Genomic DNA, 20,440 nt, shown 5'->3' with positions numbered 1-20,440 from the left:
CTGTAAAATGAGAAAGTGTGTGACCTGGCAGCCATGTTGAGATCAGTTGAGGAACTACCAAGCACCGACCACCAGCTGGAGCAAATGGTGGTTCTGAAAACATTTGAGGCGAGAAATAGGCATTACAGTAACAGAATATTAATTCATATTTGATCAGCGCTGCCTAGTTTGACCGTTTGATCGGAGTTTGCGAGTGATTGACAGCTGCCTCCGTTGAATGAACAGCCAATAGGAACGCACTCTCTCTCTGAAATTACCTGTGATTGGTCAAAGTCTCCCGTCACGGGCTAGATGTTTTTAAAGCCTGAAAACAGAGCCATGAGGAGGTGCAGAAGTCTAGTTTTCTCCCATTACAATATGCTGAAAGGTTATTATGGAATTTTTGCCCAATGATGCCAAAACTCTTCTGCCTACTGCCGCTTTAAGACCAATAGCAGCTGGTTCTCAGCCTCTGAACTACAGAAGCTTGCTCGTTAACTCCGCTGACCCTCAAGACAAAGCAAATGAATGAAATGGACAAACTTCCCCTTGTTGTGTTTCTATCTATCCTTTCTTTGTCCAAGAATAATATTTTATATTTAAATAGCAAATGATACAGTGATGGGACAAAACAACAAACAAATAACAGGAAAGAAAACATGTACAAACATCCTTAAAAACATCTTGCACTCGCACAACACAATTTAAAAATACGGAGATCCTGTGTCAGGTCAGTGGTGCGTGTAAGCACATGGTTAACACCCCACAATGGCAAAGACAATGACACATAACGCCCTCACTGGCTTTAAATCTCCAGCTTGGTCTCGATTGCGAAGTCGCACCTGTTGTCTTGTTTTTACATTCTTTGTTGAATTCAGAAACCCAAGACTTGAGATGAAGAAAAATGTTAAATAATGGAATTTTAAAAAAGATGATTATTAAAAAAAAAGTATAGTAAAACTATATAAATAAATGAGGTGATGATATTTCTGTTTACTTTAGAAGTTATTATACACTGTATGCTGTGATTCTGATCTGGGAAACATTAAAGACATTCATAGCCAGTCTGACGATTTTGTCTCTTTATTGAATCAGTTGACAGAAGCGAGTAGGTATACATAACAATATATATGATTATTGATATTTTTGATTTCTTTCTAAATGTAAATATGTGGAATCAGATACTTTACGGAAACAAAAACAAAGATATTCCAAATTCTGAGTTGCATATCAAAAAAGGTCACATATCAACTTGATTAAAACAACCTTTCTGTCATATATACAGTACATGTAGACTGAATGATCATTCGTTCAACTCACATGAACTGGTCTGTTATGACAATACCACATAAAGAATGAGCGTTGTTTTAAAAAAAAGGTAAATAAAGTAATTATTTTGCATCAGATAATATCTTGATTAAAACAAACTTTCTGTTATACATACATGTTGACAAAACCACATGTAGACTGAATGATCTTTTGTTTGATTAACAGAAAAAAAACATTTAAAATTTGCAGTTAAAGATCACATGAACTTAAAAATGTAAATATGTGGCAACTACATGTTGACATTTAGACTGAATGATCTTTTGAAAATGTAAGTATTTGGCATCAGCCATTTTTATATATTCACAGAAACAAAAACAAATAGATTCTAAATTTCGAGTAACATTGACACAAGAAAAACGTCCTGTTCTGTTATGACAATACCACATAAAGACTGAGCAGTGTCTTAAAAAAGGGGGAAAAGTAAATATTTTGCCTCAGATACTTTACAAGAAAGTAAAAAAAAAAAAAATTACATATCATACTTTCAAAACAAACTTTCTGTCATGTATACATGTTGACCATACCACATACAGTATAGACTGATGATTAAAAAAATAAAACACATGCTTAATTGAGATTACAATAAAGACATTACAAACTTTGAATATAGAAAATAACATACTCAATTAAATAAACAAGAAAACTTACACCTATATGTTGACATTTGGATTAAATGATCTCTTAATAGATTGAAAATGTTAATGTTTTGAATCAGAAACAAAAACAAATAGATTCTAACTTTCGAGTAAACAATCGCATATCATAATTACTCTGTCCCTGACATGTACATTGATTCAAAGTGATTCAGAGAGTGATTTTCTCTTGTGTCTCCATGTTGCGAGCTGTACTCACAATATCTTCAACCTTGTCATCTTATATACAGAATGTTACTATTTGTGATTCTCCTCTATATCATATCAATCAAGTGAGATCAAAACATCCATGCGAGGATAATGAATGTCTGTGAGGATAACGTACGCTTCTGTAACCACAAAGCATGTGGTCTCTCACTTGATGCGGAATGACTCTTTGAGGCTTTCCTCTGCTTGCTTACGTGTGATCAGTTTCCAAATTTTAGGAATATCAGAAGGCTTTGCTTCATATGCTTTGGCAAAGTGCTTGTTGAACTTTTGCCATTACATATTTCCAGTAGTCTGATGCCTGAAGGCTTGCATCTGGAGCGATTCTCCAGTCTGGGAAAATTTCTGCGTAACGCTTGTAAGGGTGGAAATGACCCTTTGTGGCACTGCAGCGGAAACGAGTATCACTGATCACAGAGGAAGAGCAAACCTCAGTGACAAGTTTTTCTGTCCCATCCCAACTGAATCTACCCAGACCTTTTGGCCGATGTAGTGAAGTCCAGTGCTCAGTGTGGGCTTTGTCTCCTGCCTCACAAGGCACTTTGCAGAATGGACACTGTCTACCACATCCAATCAGTTTGGTGAAAAGCTCGTTATGTGGCGTCACGTGAAGATTTTTTAGTTTTTTTCGTATGTTTGTTCTTTTTAACTCCTCTCTCAGAGTTTCTGCCATGTCCTTCACACACTCAGTGAGCCAGTTAGCAAACTGTTCCTGGTCGGCATTGTTCAGGATCATGAAAGCACCAAGAGCATCTTGGGAAATGACCAGTTTATCACCAAGTTCCTGACAGACATCTTTAACGAATGTCTTCAAGTTGCCACTCTTTTCTGTTTTAGCTTTGTTGATAGCAGCATTTATGCTGTTGATACTTGACAGAACGTGGCGATCCTCAAACTCAAACGTCGTAGACACATTCGAGAAGCGTTCCACTATTTGGTCAACAATCCATTTCTTTACATATTCCTCGTATGAGCAGATATAGCTCCGATAGTTTACAAAGTTATCCTTTGCGAGCAAATCCAGTAAAATTGAATACTGGAGGAATATTCGTGTGCCGAACTGCTCACTTGTCAGCATTTCACCAATGATGTCAGGACCCAAGGAACGGTTGATGAAGTCTTCGACTGCAGGCCTCAAGCACTGGTTTGTGAATTCTTCTGCCTTCTTCCGGCACTGGTCTCGTTCATGGAACACGTCTTTAAAATCAGCACAGAACTTTTCCTTGTTGTGATTCAGACATCTGTAGGGATCATTCACATGTAAGAAATCGTCATGCATTTTCTGAAACTGTCTGGCTGCATCTCCACAGATGTGTTGTTTCAGAGAAACTTCAAACGCAATGTCTATCTTAACATCCTGGTTGCTTTCCAGCCTCTCATCAATCATGTGTAGGATCACTTGGATGTAATTGTCATGGTAATTGTTCTTGCTTTCCATCTTTTCAGTCACAAACTGTGTGCACATTGTTATGATGCTGTCAGCTATGTTTTGTAAAGTCTTTACATGATCTTCAATGTTGAAGAACTTGCTGACTCTGTGTGTTAACTGCTTCAAAAATCCTTCCGCTGTATATGTGAAAGGCTCCAGTCCACAATCTTGCAGGCTTTTTTTATCTAATAATTGACATACACCACTCCCCTTATGTGTTAGATTCTCTCTCAGGTAGAGGTTCACACTTGAGATGACATTTGTGACCTTTTGTTTCGGAAAAGATAGTTCATTTACCGTTTTAGTCCACATCTTGTCAAATTCTTTGTCCAGCTCTTTGTCTTCCATCTTGACTTTTTTTCCCCGACATTGATCAATCAATCCACGCACCTTTTCTTCTAATTCTTTTGTGTGCTTCTCCTTGATTTTATCAAGTTTTGTCATTCCCTGTCTGATGTCAGCTGTTGCTCTGAGCTGATTAAACACGGAGTTCTCCATTTCTCGTCGAAGGCTCTTTGCACTGTTTGCAAAGCTCTCTCTGTATCCTTCAACTAGATAGACATGACCCTCTGTTTGCTTGAAGTACTGTTCCAGATTCTCAAGAAGCGTTGTCTCCCATTTAGACAGCACTGTGCCAGCATCACTTTTCAAATGTGTGAGAAATTCTGACATGTCAGATATCTTAGATTTCACAGCAACTGTACCAAAGTTGGAAATTCTGGTTTCAGCATTTGTAACCCACGTGTACATTTCTTTTTTGAATTCCCATTCCCATTTGTTGAATTCTCTGCACAGCCTCATGTATGCATCAGCCTCCAGGCTGTTTCTGAAGCTGAAGATGAAGTTTTCATGCTTGACTGCATTCCACAGGCTTTTCATCCACTCTGTAAAGTCCAAGATATCATTAGCAGATGACTCACATCTTCCCAAAATCTTGATTATGTTCTTCTTGAGCTCATATACAGCTTCGCTGTACCCTGCATTGACTGGTGCCATTGGTGGGTTTCCATTCCAGAGTCCAGGAATGTACCAGTTCCCAGTGTCTGGACTGTACTCCATCACATCAGTGAAGGTCATGTTCTCCTCTCTCTTTTCCATTTTGGCTGCTGCCTGGGTCATCTCGTTTAACTGTTGCAAGAGCAGTTTTCTGTCTCGTAAGTTCTTCTCATTTGCTGAAACACCTGACACATTCTGGTGAACAAACTGACATTTGGGCTTCTTGCCCACCTCTGTCATCCTCAGGAAAGCATGCACAACTATTTGTAGGATGTCTTTCATTTCTGTTGAATTCTCCATTGCAATATTGATGATGGTGATATCACTCAGCCCCACAACAAGTGTTGCAAGCTCATTGTCGTGCTCATGGCTATTGTCCAGTTGTGCAAGCTCTGGTGACTTTAAGCCCTCGGTGTCAATGATCACCATGAAGTCACAGTTGAGTTCTTTTTTGAAATCTTCATCGACTCTGATGAGCAACATAAAGGCACCTCGAGTGCATCGACCACTGCTGACAGCAAACTGCACTCCAAACATGGTGTTGAGGAGAGTGGACTTTCCTGTGCTCTGCACTCCAAGTACTGTGGCTACCAGTATCTTGCTCTCAGGAGACACCAAGTCATTGAGCTGAGAGAGAACGTCACTCACCCATCTGAGAGGTATGTTGGATGCATCTCCATCTACAAGCTCAAGGGGAAATCCATCACGTAACAATTCTGCACATAGTTTGGGCAGATGCTGTAATTGTTGACGTGATGGGTCTGTTTCTGGGAGGGAAAGCGAAGCTTCATAGATCTGACCCATTTCACGGAAGAAGTGTTCAGTTCCCAGTGAGCTGTTGGAAAGTTGTCTGTCAATGTCTTTGATTTCCTCTTTGTTCTCAGAGTTTTTGCATTTCTTTTTGTACTGCTCCCTGAGGTCAGACAGTTTGTCTCGAGACACGTTATCGAGGTTCATTCGCATCCATTTCAGGAAATAGCACCTCTCTATCCCTGGGCTTGATATTGCATAGATGAAACATGACATTGCATTTGACATGTCATAAGAGTTCTGTTTCTCTCGAAGTTTTGTTTTCTGTACCTGAAGATCACTTTTGTAGTCTTCTATTTTTTTAGACCCAACGTTTCGAAGCCGAACTTCTTCTTTCTCTAAGCGAGCCAGTTCCTTCCATATTTGGCCTTGCAAGGGTAGCTGAGCTTCTTTGTATTCAAGGATGTCTTGAATTTCAGCAGTGATGGCATCTGCATTTTTCTTGGCAGTCTGGCACTCTGAAGAGTCTTCATCCACCCAGATGCCCAGTTCATGGGCAATGTCAGCCATCTGCTCAACTCCCATCTTCATCTTTGAGTTCTCAAGTACATTGCTGACTTTTTTCCGCAAATCCTTGACAAAGTCTACATCATTCTTTTTACCCTTCAAAAGGATGTTGCTGGCAGTCAAGCCGAACTTGGTTGCTACCTTTTCTAGAGCATCTGTACTGGAGCGATTGCTTTGATGGTTACCCACCAAGAAGATCTGTGCCTTGTGTTGTTGGTTGGTAAGCAGCTTGCACTCAGAGTCCAAAGTGTCAAAGAACACAAAAACTGCTGCAGATGTCTGACACAAAAAAGAAAATTGTGTTTCGAATAAAGCCACGTCCCCACGAAGGTTAGCTACAGCTACTGGCTCACTGAAGACATCCATGTTTTTGTTCCCACAAGGAAGGTACCAAGTTATTTCAGCCAATCCATCGGATATTCTCCTTGGACTGTCACCACACTCCATATTATGATGAACAAAGGTGTCATGGTACTGCTGAGAATTGCTCAGAAGCTTATTGAGGATCTCTGACTTGGATAAGGAGCACTGACCCAGTCTCACAAAAGATATCATTGGAAGTTTAGAGAGCACAATTCTGTCCTCAATAAAGCCCTTGGATTCTGAAAGTGACTGAGGTCTGTACTCTTTAACAATGTCTCTCATGGCCCAAAGCATGAGTGTGCACTGCTTTGTGTCACAATTAGGAAGCAACAGAGGCACAGAAAACTGACACATAGACATTTTGAGGGCCATTTCCTGCTGTACAAAACCATCAGAACACAGAAAGAGTGCAGTGATTATGTCAAGGGGGTTTAGCATGTCACTTGAATTTGTACTTTCGACTTCATTATCAAGATCTAACTGCGGATCACCACAGTTTGACTCACCTGCAGGTGTACATTTCACATTCCTAGCTGTCACATTCACCATCATTAGTTTCTTTAGAAAATACCATGGAAGATCTGAGTTACACTTGGCAGGTTCATCAGTAATGGTCTTCTCGTCAATCTGAAGTATTGTGCTTAGGGATAGCTTCTTTTTGTAGACATGCTCCAACCCCAGATCCTCCAATAAGCTCTCTAGATGTTTCTCTGTAGACATGAACACAATGAATATTAAAGCCATTATTGGTTATTTCAATATTCTACAGCATGGATCAAAAACACATTTGTAACATTTTACTTTATTTTGCTAAAACTAAGGCCAATGTTGTTGTTGGTCAGTCAGTCAGTAGTCTGTCTGTCCAATACATGGGTCCAGATCAAGAATACCTAAACATCACTATAGAGTGAAACCTTAACCATTCATTTCAGTGTGCCAATACAAGAATGGTACACTAAAATGAATGACAGATTCTTTTAAACCAAATCTTTTACAAGTTTGATTCATACTGTGTCTACCCTTGCACTTTAAAGTCAGACACTGACAAAGGCTCTGGCCATCTCCCACCTTCTTGGCTTTTATATTTTGCCAAACTAAGTGCCAGCGATCAAAATGGAAGCATTACAGGCTTAAACAGTGTTACAAACTTACTCAAGTACTGCATGGCTAAGTTTAGCTTGCTTTCAGCAAAGACTCGTCTCAACTTGACTTGCCTCCGCTGCTGCTGATGCAGCTCTTATACATACTTGCTGATCTTGACACTTCCCATACATGCTGAACTACTGCATGTACACCTAAGAAGACTGAATAGGCCGCTTGGGTTAAGTGTTCTGAGTTAACTAGACTTCTGCACCTCCTCATGGCTCTGTTTTCAGGCTTTAATAAATGTAGCTCGTGACGGGAGACTTTGGCCAATCACAGGTCATTTCAGTGAGAGAGCGTTCCTATTGGCTGTGCTCCGGCTGGTGGGCGGTGCTTGGTATTTCCTCAACTGATCAAAACTTGGCTCACAAACTTTCTCATTTTACAGCTACAGTACACTACAAGATGTTTCGGAAAAAAAATGAGGCGAGAAATAGACATTCACGTAACAGAATATTGATTCGTATTTGATCCCCGTTTGATCGGAGTTTGCGAGTGATTGACAGCTGCTCAGAGACACCGGAGGACATCGGAGAACACAGAGGGACATGATGTTTTTCACCTGTCTCATGTACTACTGTCAGGATATAGCGCCGGTTTTATAAAAATAACTTTTTAAATCATGTTTGCTCCAATTCTACCTACTGCTGTTTTAAAGGGACTCTATGTAAGAATCAGAAATTGCTTGTTAACAGCGACACCTGTGGCCGTTAAGTCAACGAAAGTCAGCGTCCTGTTGCTCACGCTCGCGCTTGTGCTCTCTCTACATAGACATGAACGAGCATCGCTCAAAACAGGGAGGGGACACACGTCAGCTAAAACCACAATATCACTCTATATTTCAGCTGCTTGGCAGTAATGTTAGCTGACCAGACGAAGGTCTCTCCATGAATCGATGCTGATACTGTGTTTTCCTGCTTCAGCCTCCCGACCGCGATCAGAAGGCACAGGGGAGACACCGCAGCCCCGGTCGAAGACGATAACGTTACTCGCTGCGGAGCTCTGTCTATTCACTCAGCAGCAGGAAACGACACGGAAAACCTCTGTTGGTCTGGAGGAGCTGCAGCATTTATTTCTGCACAAACTTCCACTGTACATTCACTAGATATTCTCAGAGCTAAACTAACTCTTCTGCAGTGTGTAGTGTGCGCGCATGCATGGGAGAGGTGGAGCGAGAGAGCGAGTGAGAACGAGCTCGGTGCAGTTTGACTTTGTAAAAGTTTGGTAAAAGACAAATCCACATATAATCACACCATGCACTTAATTTGTAGAAATACAATTTACCATCTTGTTAGTCTGAAACAAACATTTATAACATAAATTGACAGCATACCTCAGAGTAAGAAGTACATTTGTAAAGGTTATGAGCAAAAAGACCATTCAGACAACACTTTTTTTTTTCTTCAGATTTACCTGTGAAGACAGATAGCAAGGTCGCTTTGCTTCGATTTCCATCGGCTGCAATCCTCACGATGCTGAAAGTATACTCATTCCCAGGAATCAGTCCCTTAACCTCCACGGTGCTGGATTCCTCTGTGATTAAACTGCCTGTCTGCGTGTCACAGGAGTAATCTAATTGCAGGTAATACCTAACAGAGTCAGTGAGTGAAAAGCCAAGAGTAACAGTGTCCTCGCCAGCATTGAGAACTTTTACTTCTCCTGGTGGAGGGACACCTGTCATAAGAGAAGAGAGAGGTAGATCTCAGTATCTCCACATTACAGCATGTATTTAGTCATTAAATTGGATTATTGACAATCACGCTTACAGTCAGACTGTGGTGTTGGTGGCGTGTTCTCTCCTTCCTCACAGTATAACCCAGGGAAGGAATTGGGCGCATCGTGGAACTCCTTGGTAATGGAGAGAAATGCAGTTTAAATTACAATTAATAATTCCACTCACAATGATAGTTATCCAACAGTAGCTGAAAGGACAACATGTATTTGGCTTGTCATGTCATGACTTGTCATGTTATTTAAAGCGGCAGTAGGCTGAATGTTTTTGGCATCATTTTACAGCTAAACAGTACACTACAAGATGTTTCTGAAAACATTTTATGCGAAAACTAAGCATTACAGTAACTGGATTCATATTTGATCAGCGCTGCCTAGTTTGACTTTTTGATTGGAGTTTGCGAGTTTTCCTCCGGCCTGTAAAATCTCGCAGAGCCACATGATTTTTTTCAGATTACCTGTCTCATGCACTACTGTCGGTCATAAAGTGACTGTTTTATAAAAAAAACAACCCTTTTTTTAATCATATTTGCTCCAATTCTACCTACTGCAGCTTTAAGTTTAGAGTTTTAAAAACTAGCTTTTTACCTCCTCATCGGAGTCATCCATTGTGGGTACACTTTCAGCCATCCCACACTTGGTCCAGATTATTCAAACAGCTTCTCACTGAAAGTAAAAGAAAAGAACCCTGTTAACACCTTCTTCTCCAATAAATATTGATATTACACAGAAATCACACAGCTATTATGAATGTACAGTTTTAAAGTGGATATTGTGTTGTAAATTAATTCCACAATAATTGTTAATGAGGGACATTGTCTCATCGTCACTGACAGTGTGAAATATATAATAAATGTAAGATTACACTAAGTTATGTATTTTTTTTCTTAACTAGTGAGATATCTTCTACTCAGAGATAGTACATAAAACCAGTGAAGGCTACAATACGCACAAAATGACTTGGTAAAATGCTAGTAAAATGTCAAGTCATGTAGGTTTCTACCCAATTTGGGGTTTTCTCAGGGTTGATAATAATGCTGGTGTAATGATAAGCATTCGAGGAAGTAATAAATAAAACTGTCCTGAATATTGGACAATTACTTCAAAAAAAAAAAAAGAAATCACACAGCTAAATTTACTCTGTAGCCTGATAGTCTAGAATATAGACCGGAGGACACCGGAGGACATCGGAGGACACGGAGGCACCTGATTTTTTTCAATTTACCTTTCTCATGCACTACTGTCAGGATATAGCGCCGGTTTTATAAAAATAACTTTTTTAAATCATATTTGCTCCAATTTGACCTACTGCTGCTTTATTCATTGTAAATGAGAATTGGTTCTCAATTGATTTTACCTGGTTAAATAAGGTCAAAAAAAAAAAAAAAAGGGACTCTATGTAAGAATCAGAAATTGCTTGTTAAGAGCGACACCTATGGCCGTTAAGTCAACGAAAGTCAGCGTCCTGTTGCTCACGCTCTCGCTTTGCTCGCTCTACATAGACATGAAAGAGCATCGCTCAAAACAGGGAGGGGACACACGTCAGCTAAAACCACAATATCACTCTATATTTCAGCTGCTTGGCAGTAATGTTAGCTGACCAGACGAAGGTCTCTCCATGAATCGATGCTGATACTGTGTTTTCCTGCTTCAACCTCCCGACGGCAATCAGAAGGCACAGCGGAGACACCGCAGCCCCGGTCGGAGACGATAATGTTACTCGCTCCGGAGCTCCGTCTATTCACTCAGCAGCAGGAAACGACACGGGAAACCTCTGTTGGTCTGGAGGAGCTGCATCATTTATTTCTGCACAAACTTCCACTGTACATTCACTAGATATTCTCAGAGCTAAACTAACTCTTCTGTAGTGTGTAGTGTGCGCGCATGCACGTGAGAGGTGGAGCGAGAGAGCGAGTGAGAACGAGCGCGGTGTGTGAGTGAAGGCAAGCAGGCAGAGTACAGCATCGGTCTCCCCTGTGTCTTCTGACCACGGTCGGGAGGCCGAAGCAGGAAGAGCCAACACTGTTTTGCAAGACGGGCTTTACTAGATATAACTTTGCGGTTTTGGTGCTTCCGTGTAGTTTGTGTTGGAACAGCGTAGCCACACGCGAGCACGCATGGGACACCGACCCGCAATGATTTATACGTGTAAGAAGTTACAGACAGTCCCTTTAATTGAGCTTTAATGTTTCTACAGACGGTATTGCATTTGCTTCCATCTAATTCATTTCTCTCTCCTCTTTTGGAAACCTCCGCAGAGTCATGGTAAAAATGTATATATTGCCCCTAAGTCTGTGACTTTATTTTGAAAATTCATTGCAATAATGTTATTTCACTTACTTGTGTGGGCAGATGTTGCAGCTGGCTTGCTTCTTCTGCCATTCCTGAGTTGTGAAACCAGCAGAGTAACACACTCCTGGCTTCAGGTTGCTGAGAGTCAGTTTGTTTGTGTCTGTTAACTCTTCCACAATGTCAACCCCATGGCAACAAGTCACAATGTAACTCTCCACCTCACCAGCAGCAGGGCGGTCCCAACGCAGAGACAATGACTCACTGTTGACCTGGTACACTGTGATCTGCACAGGAGGGCTGGGCTCTATGGGAACATTATAATGGTTTCACCTATAACTGGAAATTCAAGTTCTCATCGTCTCTGGCAGTTACACACTGACAGTGTGAAATATATAATAAATGTAAGATTACATTAAGTTATGTATTTTTTTTCTTAACTAGTGAGATATCTTCTACTTGGAGATAGTACATAAAACCGGTGAAGGCTACAATACGCACAAAATGACTTGGTAAAATGCTAGTAAAATGTCAAATCATGTAGGTTTCTACCCAATTTGGGGTCTTCTCAGGGTTGATAATAATGCTGGTGTAATGATAATCAATTGAGGAAGTAATAAATAAAACCGTCCTGAATATTGGACAATTACTTAAAAAAAGAAAAAAGAAAAAATGAAATCACACAGCTAAATTTTCTCTGTAGCCTGCTAGTCTAGAATATAGACCAAAGCAAAAATACTGTAATCAGCAATATCCTGTTGTAGGGTAAGTATTAGTCCTGAGGATAAAGCTCTGCACTTTCAATGCAGTCATACAATAGCCTGTTGCAGGCTCCTTTTATTCTGCCAAGTGAAGTCCTTTTAAGTTTTGTTTCTCAGGAATAGGATTGACTTCCAGTAAATTAAAACTTTGGCCCAATTCCAGTACGGCTCCTACATCCTCCTAGTCTGTGTTGGAGTGAACTCCGTTTGTCCTCACACTCACACTATACTGTATATAAACTGGGGAAAAAAAGTTCGGAAACTTGTGTTTGGTCGTTTATTTCTCTGTTGTTACAATGATAATTGGCATTGTATTTTACATCGTTGGAAAGCCTGTTTATTTACCTTCACAATGATGTCCAACTTATAAGGATCATGCATTTGTGGAATGAGCAGCACAGCTGATAATGTGGGTAGCGCCCAAGAAATATTTGCCAAAGTGCTCTGCCAACTTAGATTTTGTAAAGCCTGAAAACAGAGTCATGAGGAGGAGCAGAAGTCTATTTATATCTCAGAACCCTTGAATTACAATATACTGAAAGGTTATTATGGAATTTTTGCCCAATGATGCCAAAAATATTCTGCCTACTGATGCTTTAAAACTTGTTTCCCTTGTATAGCTGACCAGGTAGCTAGCTTTAATGTATGTGTACTATACAGTGTACCAATGATCACCATTCATTTTTAAGTCTGGGAAAAATACTGGCAAAATATTTAATAAAATATCAAGTTTGTTTGTTTCTTGTATTTCGCATTTGCTTCTTTCCAATGAATACAAACCTGCATTCAAAACCCTTTGGTTTAAGTTAAAGACCACACGTATTGCTCTTTGTTCTGGATTGCTGCAGACATGCTAATATGTAGCCGAGTAATCCCATTTTGATATCATGTTCAAGTCTTCTCTCATCCTATATATCATTATAACCTCTACTTTATGGATTGGCACTGTACAGACGTTCCTGTTTCACTAACAAAGAATCCTAATGACGTTGGTGATCCCATGACTTTGTCTCTAGTCGAGTGGATTTGTATGGTTGAGTGTAAGGCCTCAATAACTGTTGGATGGATTGCCATGAAATTTGATACATGTTCCCCTCTGGTTGAATTGGAATAACTTTGGTGAACACATTACTTTTCATCTAGCACCATCCTCAGGTCCAAATTGTTTGTCCAATACATTGATTTATGACTACATAGTTGCAAAACTAATGACATTCCCATCATCCTCAACCCTGATAAGAAATGCCCGTATGCTAACATGCTAAACTGAGATGGTGAACATTGTAAACATTATACTTTCTATGCATAAGCTTGTTAGCATGTTGACTTCAGCAGAATTTTAGTTGTTTCATTCTTTATTGAATTCATAAACCCAACACTTGAAATGAAACATTAAAGACAATAAAAATAAAGTTAGTGATATTGTCTCTTTATTGAATCAAAAGTAAATAAGGAATACATGTTAACAACACCACTTATAGAATGAATGATCTTTTAATTCCTTTAGAAATGTAAATATGTGGAATCAGATACTTTACAGAAACAAAAACAAAGGGATTTTAAATTCTGAGTAAAAGAAAAAAGGTCACATGTCAACTTGATTAAAACAAAACTTTCTGTCATGTATACATGTTCACAATACTCCATACAGCATAGACTGAATTATTCAAAATTGCAAATATGTGTAATTAGATACTTCAAAGAAAGAAAAACAAAGGTATTCTGAATTCTGAGTTTAAAAAAAGGTCACATATCAACTTGATTAAAACAAACATTCTGTTGACAAAACCACATGTAGACTGAATGATCTTTTGTTTGATTCACAGAAAGAAAAAAAAACATTTTAAATGTGCAGTTAAAGATCACATGAAATTATGTGACATCAGATACTTCATTGAAATAAAAACAAAGAAATTAAAAATTTTGAGTAACAGAAAATAACATTATACTCAATTAGAAAAGAAATAAACATCATTCCACAACTACATTTAGACTGAATGATCTTTTGAAAACGTAAGTATTTGGCATCAGATATTTTGATATATTCACAGAAACAAAAACAAATAGATTCTAACTTTCAAGTAAGCAATCAAATAAAAAATATGGTTCTGTCCTGTTCTGACAATAACACATAGAGACTGAGCGGTGTTTAAAAAAACAGGAATAAAGTAAATATTTTGTATCAGATACTTTACATAAACAAAGAGATTATAATCACACATCATACTTAACTTGATTAAAACAAACTTTCTGTCATGTACAAATGCTGACAATACCACATACAGTATAGACCGAATGATTCAAAAATGTAAATATGTGGCATTTGATACATCGCAGAAACAAAACCAAACAAATTTGGAGTAAACCAGATCACATGAACTTGAAAATGTAAATATTTGGAAGTCGAATAACAATAAAGACATTACAAACTTTGAGTTAAGAAAATAACATACAATACTCAATTAGTTAAGAAAAGAACGTTGTTATGTACAGTATAACCTACATGTTGACATTTAGACTGAATTAAAATGTAAGTATTTGGCATCAGCCATTTTTATATATTCACAGAAACAAAAACAAATAGATTCTAAATTTCGAGTAACATTGACAAAAGAAAAACGTCCTGTTCTGTTATGACAATACCACATAAAGACTGAGCAGTGTCTTAAAAAAGGGGGAAAAGTAAATATTTTGCATCAGATACTTTACAAGAAAGTAAAAAAAAAAAAAATCACATATCATACTTTCAAAACAAACTTTCTGTTATGTATACATGTTGACAATACCACATACAGTATAGACTGATGATTCAAAAATAAAACAAACAAACATATATGGAGTAAAAAAAGTAAATATTTGGAACCACATGCTTAATTGAGATTACAATAAAGACATTACAAACTTTGAATATAGAAAATAACATACTCAATTAAATAAAAAAAGAAAACTTACACCTATATGTTGACATTTGGACTGAATGTTCTCTTAATAGATTGAAAATGTTAATGTTTTGCATCAGAAACAAAAACAAATAGATTCTAACTTTCGAGTAAACAATCGCATATCATAATTACTGGTTCTCTGACATGTACATTGATTCAAAGTGATTCAGAGAGTGATTTTCTCTTGTGTCTCCATGTTGCGAGCTGTACTCACAATATCTTCAACCTTGTCATCTTATAAACAGAATGTTACTATTTGTGATTCTCCTCTATATCATATAAATCAAGTGAGATCAAAATATCCATGTGAGGATAATGAATGTATGTGAGGATAGCGAACGCTTCTGTAACCACAAAGCATGTGGTCTCTCACTTGATGCTGAATGACTCTTTGAGGCTTTCCTCTGCTTGCTTACATGTGATCTGTTTCCAAGTAAAAGGAATATGAGCAGGCTTTGCTTTATATGCTTCGGCAAACTGCTTGTTGAATTTTGCCATTACATATTTCCAGTAGTCTGATGCCTGAAGGCTTGCATCTGGAGCGATTCTCCAGTTTGGGTAAATGTCTGCGTAACGCTTGTAGGGGTAACATTCAAAACGTGTGGCAAAGCAGCGGAACAAATTGTCACTGATCACAGAGGAAGAGCATACGTCAGTGATAAGTTCTTCTGTCCTTTCACACCTGAATCTACCCAGACCTTGTGGCCGATGTAGTGAAGTCCAGTGCTCAGTGTGGGCTTTGTCTCCTGCCTCACAAGGTGCTGCGCAGAATGGACACTGTCTACCACATCCAATCAGTTTGGTGAAAAGCTCGTTCTGAGGCTTCACGTGAAGAGTTTTTAGTTTCATCTGAATGTTCGTTTCTTTAAACTTCTCTCCAAGAGTTTCTGCCATGTCCTTCAGACACTCAGTGAGCCAGTGAGCAAACTGTTCCTGGTCGGCATTGTTCAGGATCATGAAAGCACCAAGAGCATCTTGGGAAATGACCAGTTTATCACCAAGTTCCTGACAGACATCTTCAACGAATGTCTTCAAGTTGCCACTCTTTTCTGTTTTAGCTTTGTTGATAGCAGCATTTATGCTGTTGATACTTGACAGAACATGGCGATTCTCAAACTCAAACGTCGTAGACACATTCGAGAAGCGTTCCACTATTTGGTCGAGAATCCATTTCTTTACATACTCCTCGTATGAGCAGATATAGCTTTCATAACTTTTGAAGTCATCCTTTGAGAGCAAATCCAGTAAAATTGAATACTGGAGGAATATTCGTGTGCCGAACTGCTCACTTGTCAGCATTTCACCAATGATGTCAGGACCCAAGGAACGGTTGACAAAGTCTTCGACTGCAGGCGTCAGGCAGCGGTTTGTGAATTCGTCTGCCTTCTTCCGGCACTGGTCTCGTTTATGGAACACGTCTTGAAAATCAGCACGGAACTTTTCCTTGTTTTGATTCAGACATCTGTAGGGATCATTCGCATGTAAGAAATCGTCATGCATTTTCTGAAACTGTCTGGCTGCATCTCCACAGATGTGCTGTTTCAAAGAAACTTCGAACTCGATCTCTCGCTTAACATTCTGGTTGCTTTCCAGCCTCTCATCAATCATGTGTAGGATCTCTTGGATGTAATTGTCATGGTAATTGTTCTTGCTTTCCATCTTTTCAGTCAAAAACTGTGTGCACATTGTTATGATGCTGTCAGCTATGTTTTGTAAAATCTTTACATGATCTTCAATGTTTAATAACTTGCTGACGTGGTGTGTTATCTGCTTCAAAATTCCTTCCGCTGTATATGTGAAAGGCTCCAGTCCACAATCTTGCAGGCTTTTTTTATCTAATAATTGACATACACGACTCCCCTTATGTGTTAGATTCTCTCTCAGGTAGAGGTTCACACTTGAGATGACATTTGTGGCCTTTTGTTTTGGAAAAGGTAGTTCATTTACCGTTTCAATCCACATCTTGTCAAATTCTTTGTCCAGGTCTTTGTCTGTCATCTTGACTCTTTTTCCCCGACATTGATCAATCAGTCTATGCACTTTTTCTTCTAATTCTTTTGTGTGGTTCTCCTTGATTCTATCAAGTTTTGTCATTCCCTGTCTGATGTCAGCTGCTGCTCTGAGCTGAGTAAACACGGAGTTCTTCATTTCTTGTTGAAGGCTCTTTGCACTGTTTGCAAAGCGCTCTCTGTGTCCTTCAACTAGATAGACATGACCCTCTGTTTGCTTGAAGTACTGTTCCAGATTCTCAACAAGCGTTGTCTCCCATTTAGACAGCACTGTGGCAGCATCACTTTTCAAATGTGTGAGAAATTCTGACATGTCAGATATCTTAGATTTCACAGCAACTGTACCAAAATTGGAAATTCTGGTTTCAGCATTTGTAACCCACGTGTACATTTCTTTTTTGAATTCCCATTCCCATTTGTTGAATTCTCTGCACAGCCTCATGTATGCATCAGCCTCCAGGCTGTTTTTGAAGCTGAAGATGAAGTTTTCATGCTTGACTGCGTTCCACAGGCTTTTCATCCACTCTGTAAAGTCCGAGACATTATTAGCAGATGACTCACATCTTCCCAAAATTTGGATTATGTTCTTCTTAAGCTCATATACAGCTTCGCTGTACCCTGCATTGACTGGTGCCATTGGTGGGTTTCCATTCCAGAGTCCAGGAATGTACCAGTTCCCAGTGTCTGGACTGTACTCCATCACATCAGTGAAGCTCATGTTCTCCTCTCTCTTTTCCATTTTGGCTGCTGCCTGGGTCATCTCGTTTAACTGTTGCAAGAGCAGTTTTCTGTCTCGTAAGTTCTTCTCATTTGCTGAAACATCTGACACATTCTGGTGAACAAACTGACATTTGGGCTTTTTGCCCACCTCTGTCATCCTCAGGAAAGCATGCACCACTATTTGTAGGATGTCTTTCATTTCTGTTGAATTCTCCATTGCAATATTGATGATGGTGATATCACTGAGCCCCACAACAAGTGTTGCAAGCTCATTGTCGTGCTCATAGCTATTGTCCAGTTGTGCAAGCTCTGGTGACTTTAAGCCCTCGGTGTCAATGATCACCATGAAGTCACAATTGAGTTCTTTTTTGAAATCTTCATCGACTCTGATGAGCAACATAAAGGCACCTCGAGTGCATCGACCACTGCTGACAGCAAACTGCACTCCAAACATGGTGTTGAGGAGAGTGGACTTTCCTGTGCTCTGCACTCCAAGTACTGTGGCTACCAGTATCTTGCTCTTAGGAGACACCAAGTCGTTGAGCTGAGAGAGAACGTCACTCACCCATCTGAGAGGTATGTTGGATGCATCTCCATCTACAAGCTCAAGGGGAAATCCATCACGTAACAATTCTGCACATAGTTTGGGCAGATGCTGTAATTGTTGACGTGATGGGTCTGTTTCTGGGAGGGAAAGCGAAGCTTCATAGATCTGACCCATTTCACGGAAGAAGTGTTCAGTCCCCAGTGAGCTGTTGGAAAGTTGTCTGTCAATTTCTTTGATTTCCTCTTTGTTCTCAGAGTTTTTGCATTTCTTTTTGTACTGCTCCCTGAGGTCAGACAGTTTGTCTCGAGACACGTTATCGAGGTTCATTCGCATCCATTTCAGGAAATAGCACCTCTCTATCCCTGGGCTTGATATTGCATAGATGAAACATGACATTGCATTTGATATGTCATAAGAGTTCTGTTTCTCTCGAAGTTTTGTTTTCTGTACCTGAAGATCACTTTTGTAGTCTTCTATTTTTTCAGACCCAACGTTTCGAAGCCGAACTTCTTCTTTCTCTAAGCGAGCCAGTTCTTTCCATATTTGGCCTTGCAAGGGTAGCTGAGCTTCTTTGTATTTAAGGATGTCTTTAATTTCAGCAGTGATGGCATCTGCATTTTTCTTGGCAGTCTGGCACTCTGGAGAGTCTTCATCCACCACGATGCCCAGTTCATGGGCAATGTCAGCCATCTGCTCAACTCCCATCTTCATCTTTGAGTTCTCAAGTACATTGCTGACTTTTTTCCGCAAATCCTTGACAAAGTCTGAATCATTCATGTGCTTAGCCTTCAAAAGGATGTTGCTGTTAGTCAAGCCCAACTTGGTTGCTACCTTTTTTAGAGCATCTGTACTGAAGCGATTGCTTTGATGGTTACCCACCAAGAAGATCTGTGCCTTGTGTTGTTGGTTGGTAAGCAGCTTGCACTCAGAGTCTAAATTGTCAAAGAACACAAAAACTGCTGCAGATGTCTGACACAAAAAAGAAAATTGTGTTTCAAATGAAGCAACGTCCCCACGAAGGTTAGCTACAGCTACTGGCTCACTGAAGACATCCATGTTTTTGTTCCCACAAGGAAGGTACCAAGTTATTTCAGCCAATCCATCGGATATTCTCCTTGGACTGTCACCACACTCCATATCATGATGAACAAAGGTGTCATGGTACTGCTGAGAATTGCTCAGAAGCTTATTGAGGATCTCTGACTTGGACAGGGAGCACTGACCCAGTCTCACAAAAGATATCATTGGAAGTTTAGAGAGAACTATTCTGTCCTCAATAAAGCCCTTGGATTCTGAAAGTGACTGAGGTCTGTACTTTTTAACAATGTCTCTCATGGCCCAAAGCATGAGTGTGCACTGCTTTGTGTCACAATTAGGAAGCAACAGAGGCACAGAAAACTGACACATAGACATTTTGAGGGCAATTTCCTGCTGTACAAAACCATCAGAACACAGAAAGAGTGCAGTGATTATGTCAAGGGGGTTTAGCATGTCACCTGAATTTGTACTTTTGACTAGATTATCAAGATCTAACTGCAGATCACCACAGGTTGAGTCACATGCAGGTGTACAATTCACATTCCTAGCTGTCACATTCACCATCATTAGTTTCTTTAGAAAATACCATGGAAGATCTGAGTTACGCTTGGCAGGTTCCTCAGTAATGGTCTTCTCGTCAATCTGAAGTATTGTGCTTAGGGATAGCTTCTTTTTGTAGAGATGCTCCAACCCCAGATCCTCCAATAAGCTCTCTAGATGCGTTTCTGTAGAAATGAACACAATGAATATTAAAGCCATTATTGGTTATTTCAATATTCTACAGCATGGATCAAAAAGATATTTGTAACATTTTACTTTATTTTGCTAAAACTAAGGCCCATGTTGTTGTTGTTGGTCAGTCAGTCAGTAGTCTGTCTGTCCAATTCATGGGTCCAGATCAAGAATACCTAAACATCACTATAGAGTGAAACCTTAACCATTCATTTTAGTGTGCCAATACAAGAATGGTACACTAAAATGAATGAC

The 20,440-nt window shown here is 39.4% G+C and overlaps 1 protein-coding gene and 1 pseudogene across 7 annotated transcripts in view; both read right to left on the bottom strand.

The window, feature by feature from the left end:
* LOC141760589 (up-regulator of cell proliferation-like) overlaps positions 1–20,440 on the bottom strand; it is a 71,479-nt gene that overhangs the window by 28,871 nt on the left and 22,168 nt on the right. For 3 of the 7 annotated variants that reach the window (XM_074623501.1, XM_074623500.1, XM_074623506.1), the window contains one exon: positions 13,606–20,178. In XM_074623501.1, coding sequence (XP_074479602.1) covers positions 15,509–20,178 — 4,670 coding nt within the window. In that variant the 3' untranslated portion in view covers positions 13,606–15,508. Of the gene's footprint in view, positions 1–1,046; positions 1,875–13,605; positions 20,179–20,440 lie in introns of those variants that run through there. The other 4 variants (XR_012592401.1, XR_012592402.1, XR_012592400.1 and 1 more) reach the window with 4 other exon arrangements.
* Positions 1,047–12,249, bottom strand: LOC141760590 (interferon-induced very large GTPase 1-like; annotated as a pseudogene).

Source organism: Sebastes fasciatus, chromosome 22, assembly GCF_043250625.1.
Source record: "Sebastes fasciatus isolate fSebFas1 chromosome 22, fSebFas1.pri, whole genome shotgun sequence".
Taxonomy (NCBI): domain Eukaryota; kingdom Metazoa; phylum Chordata; class Actinopteri; order Perciformes; family Sebastidae; genus Sebastes; species Sebastes fasciatus.
This window is presented reverse-complemented; position numbering and strand designations above follow the sequence as displayed.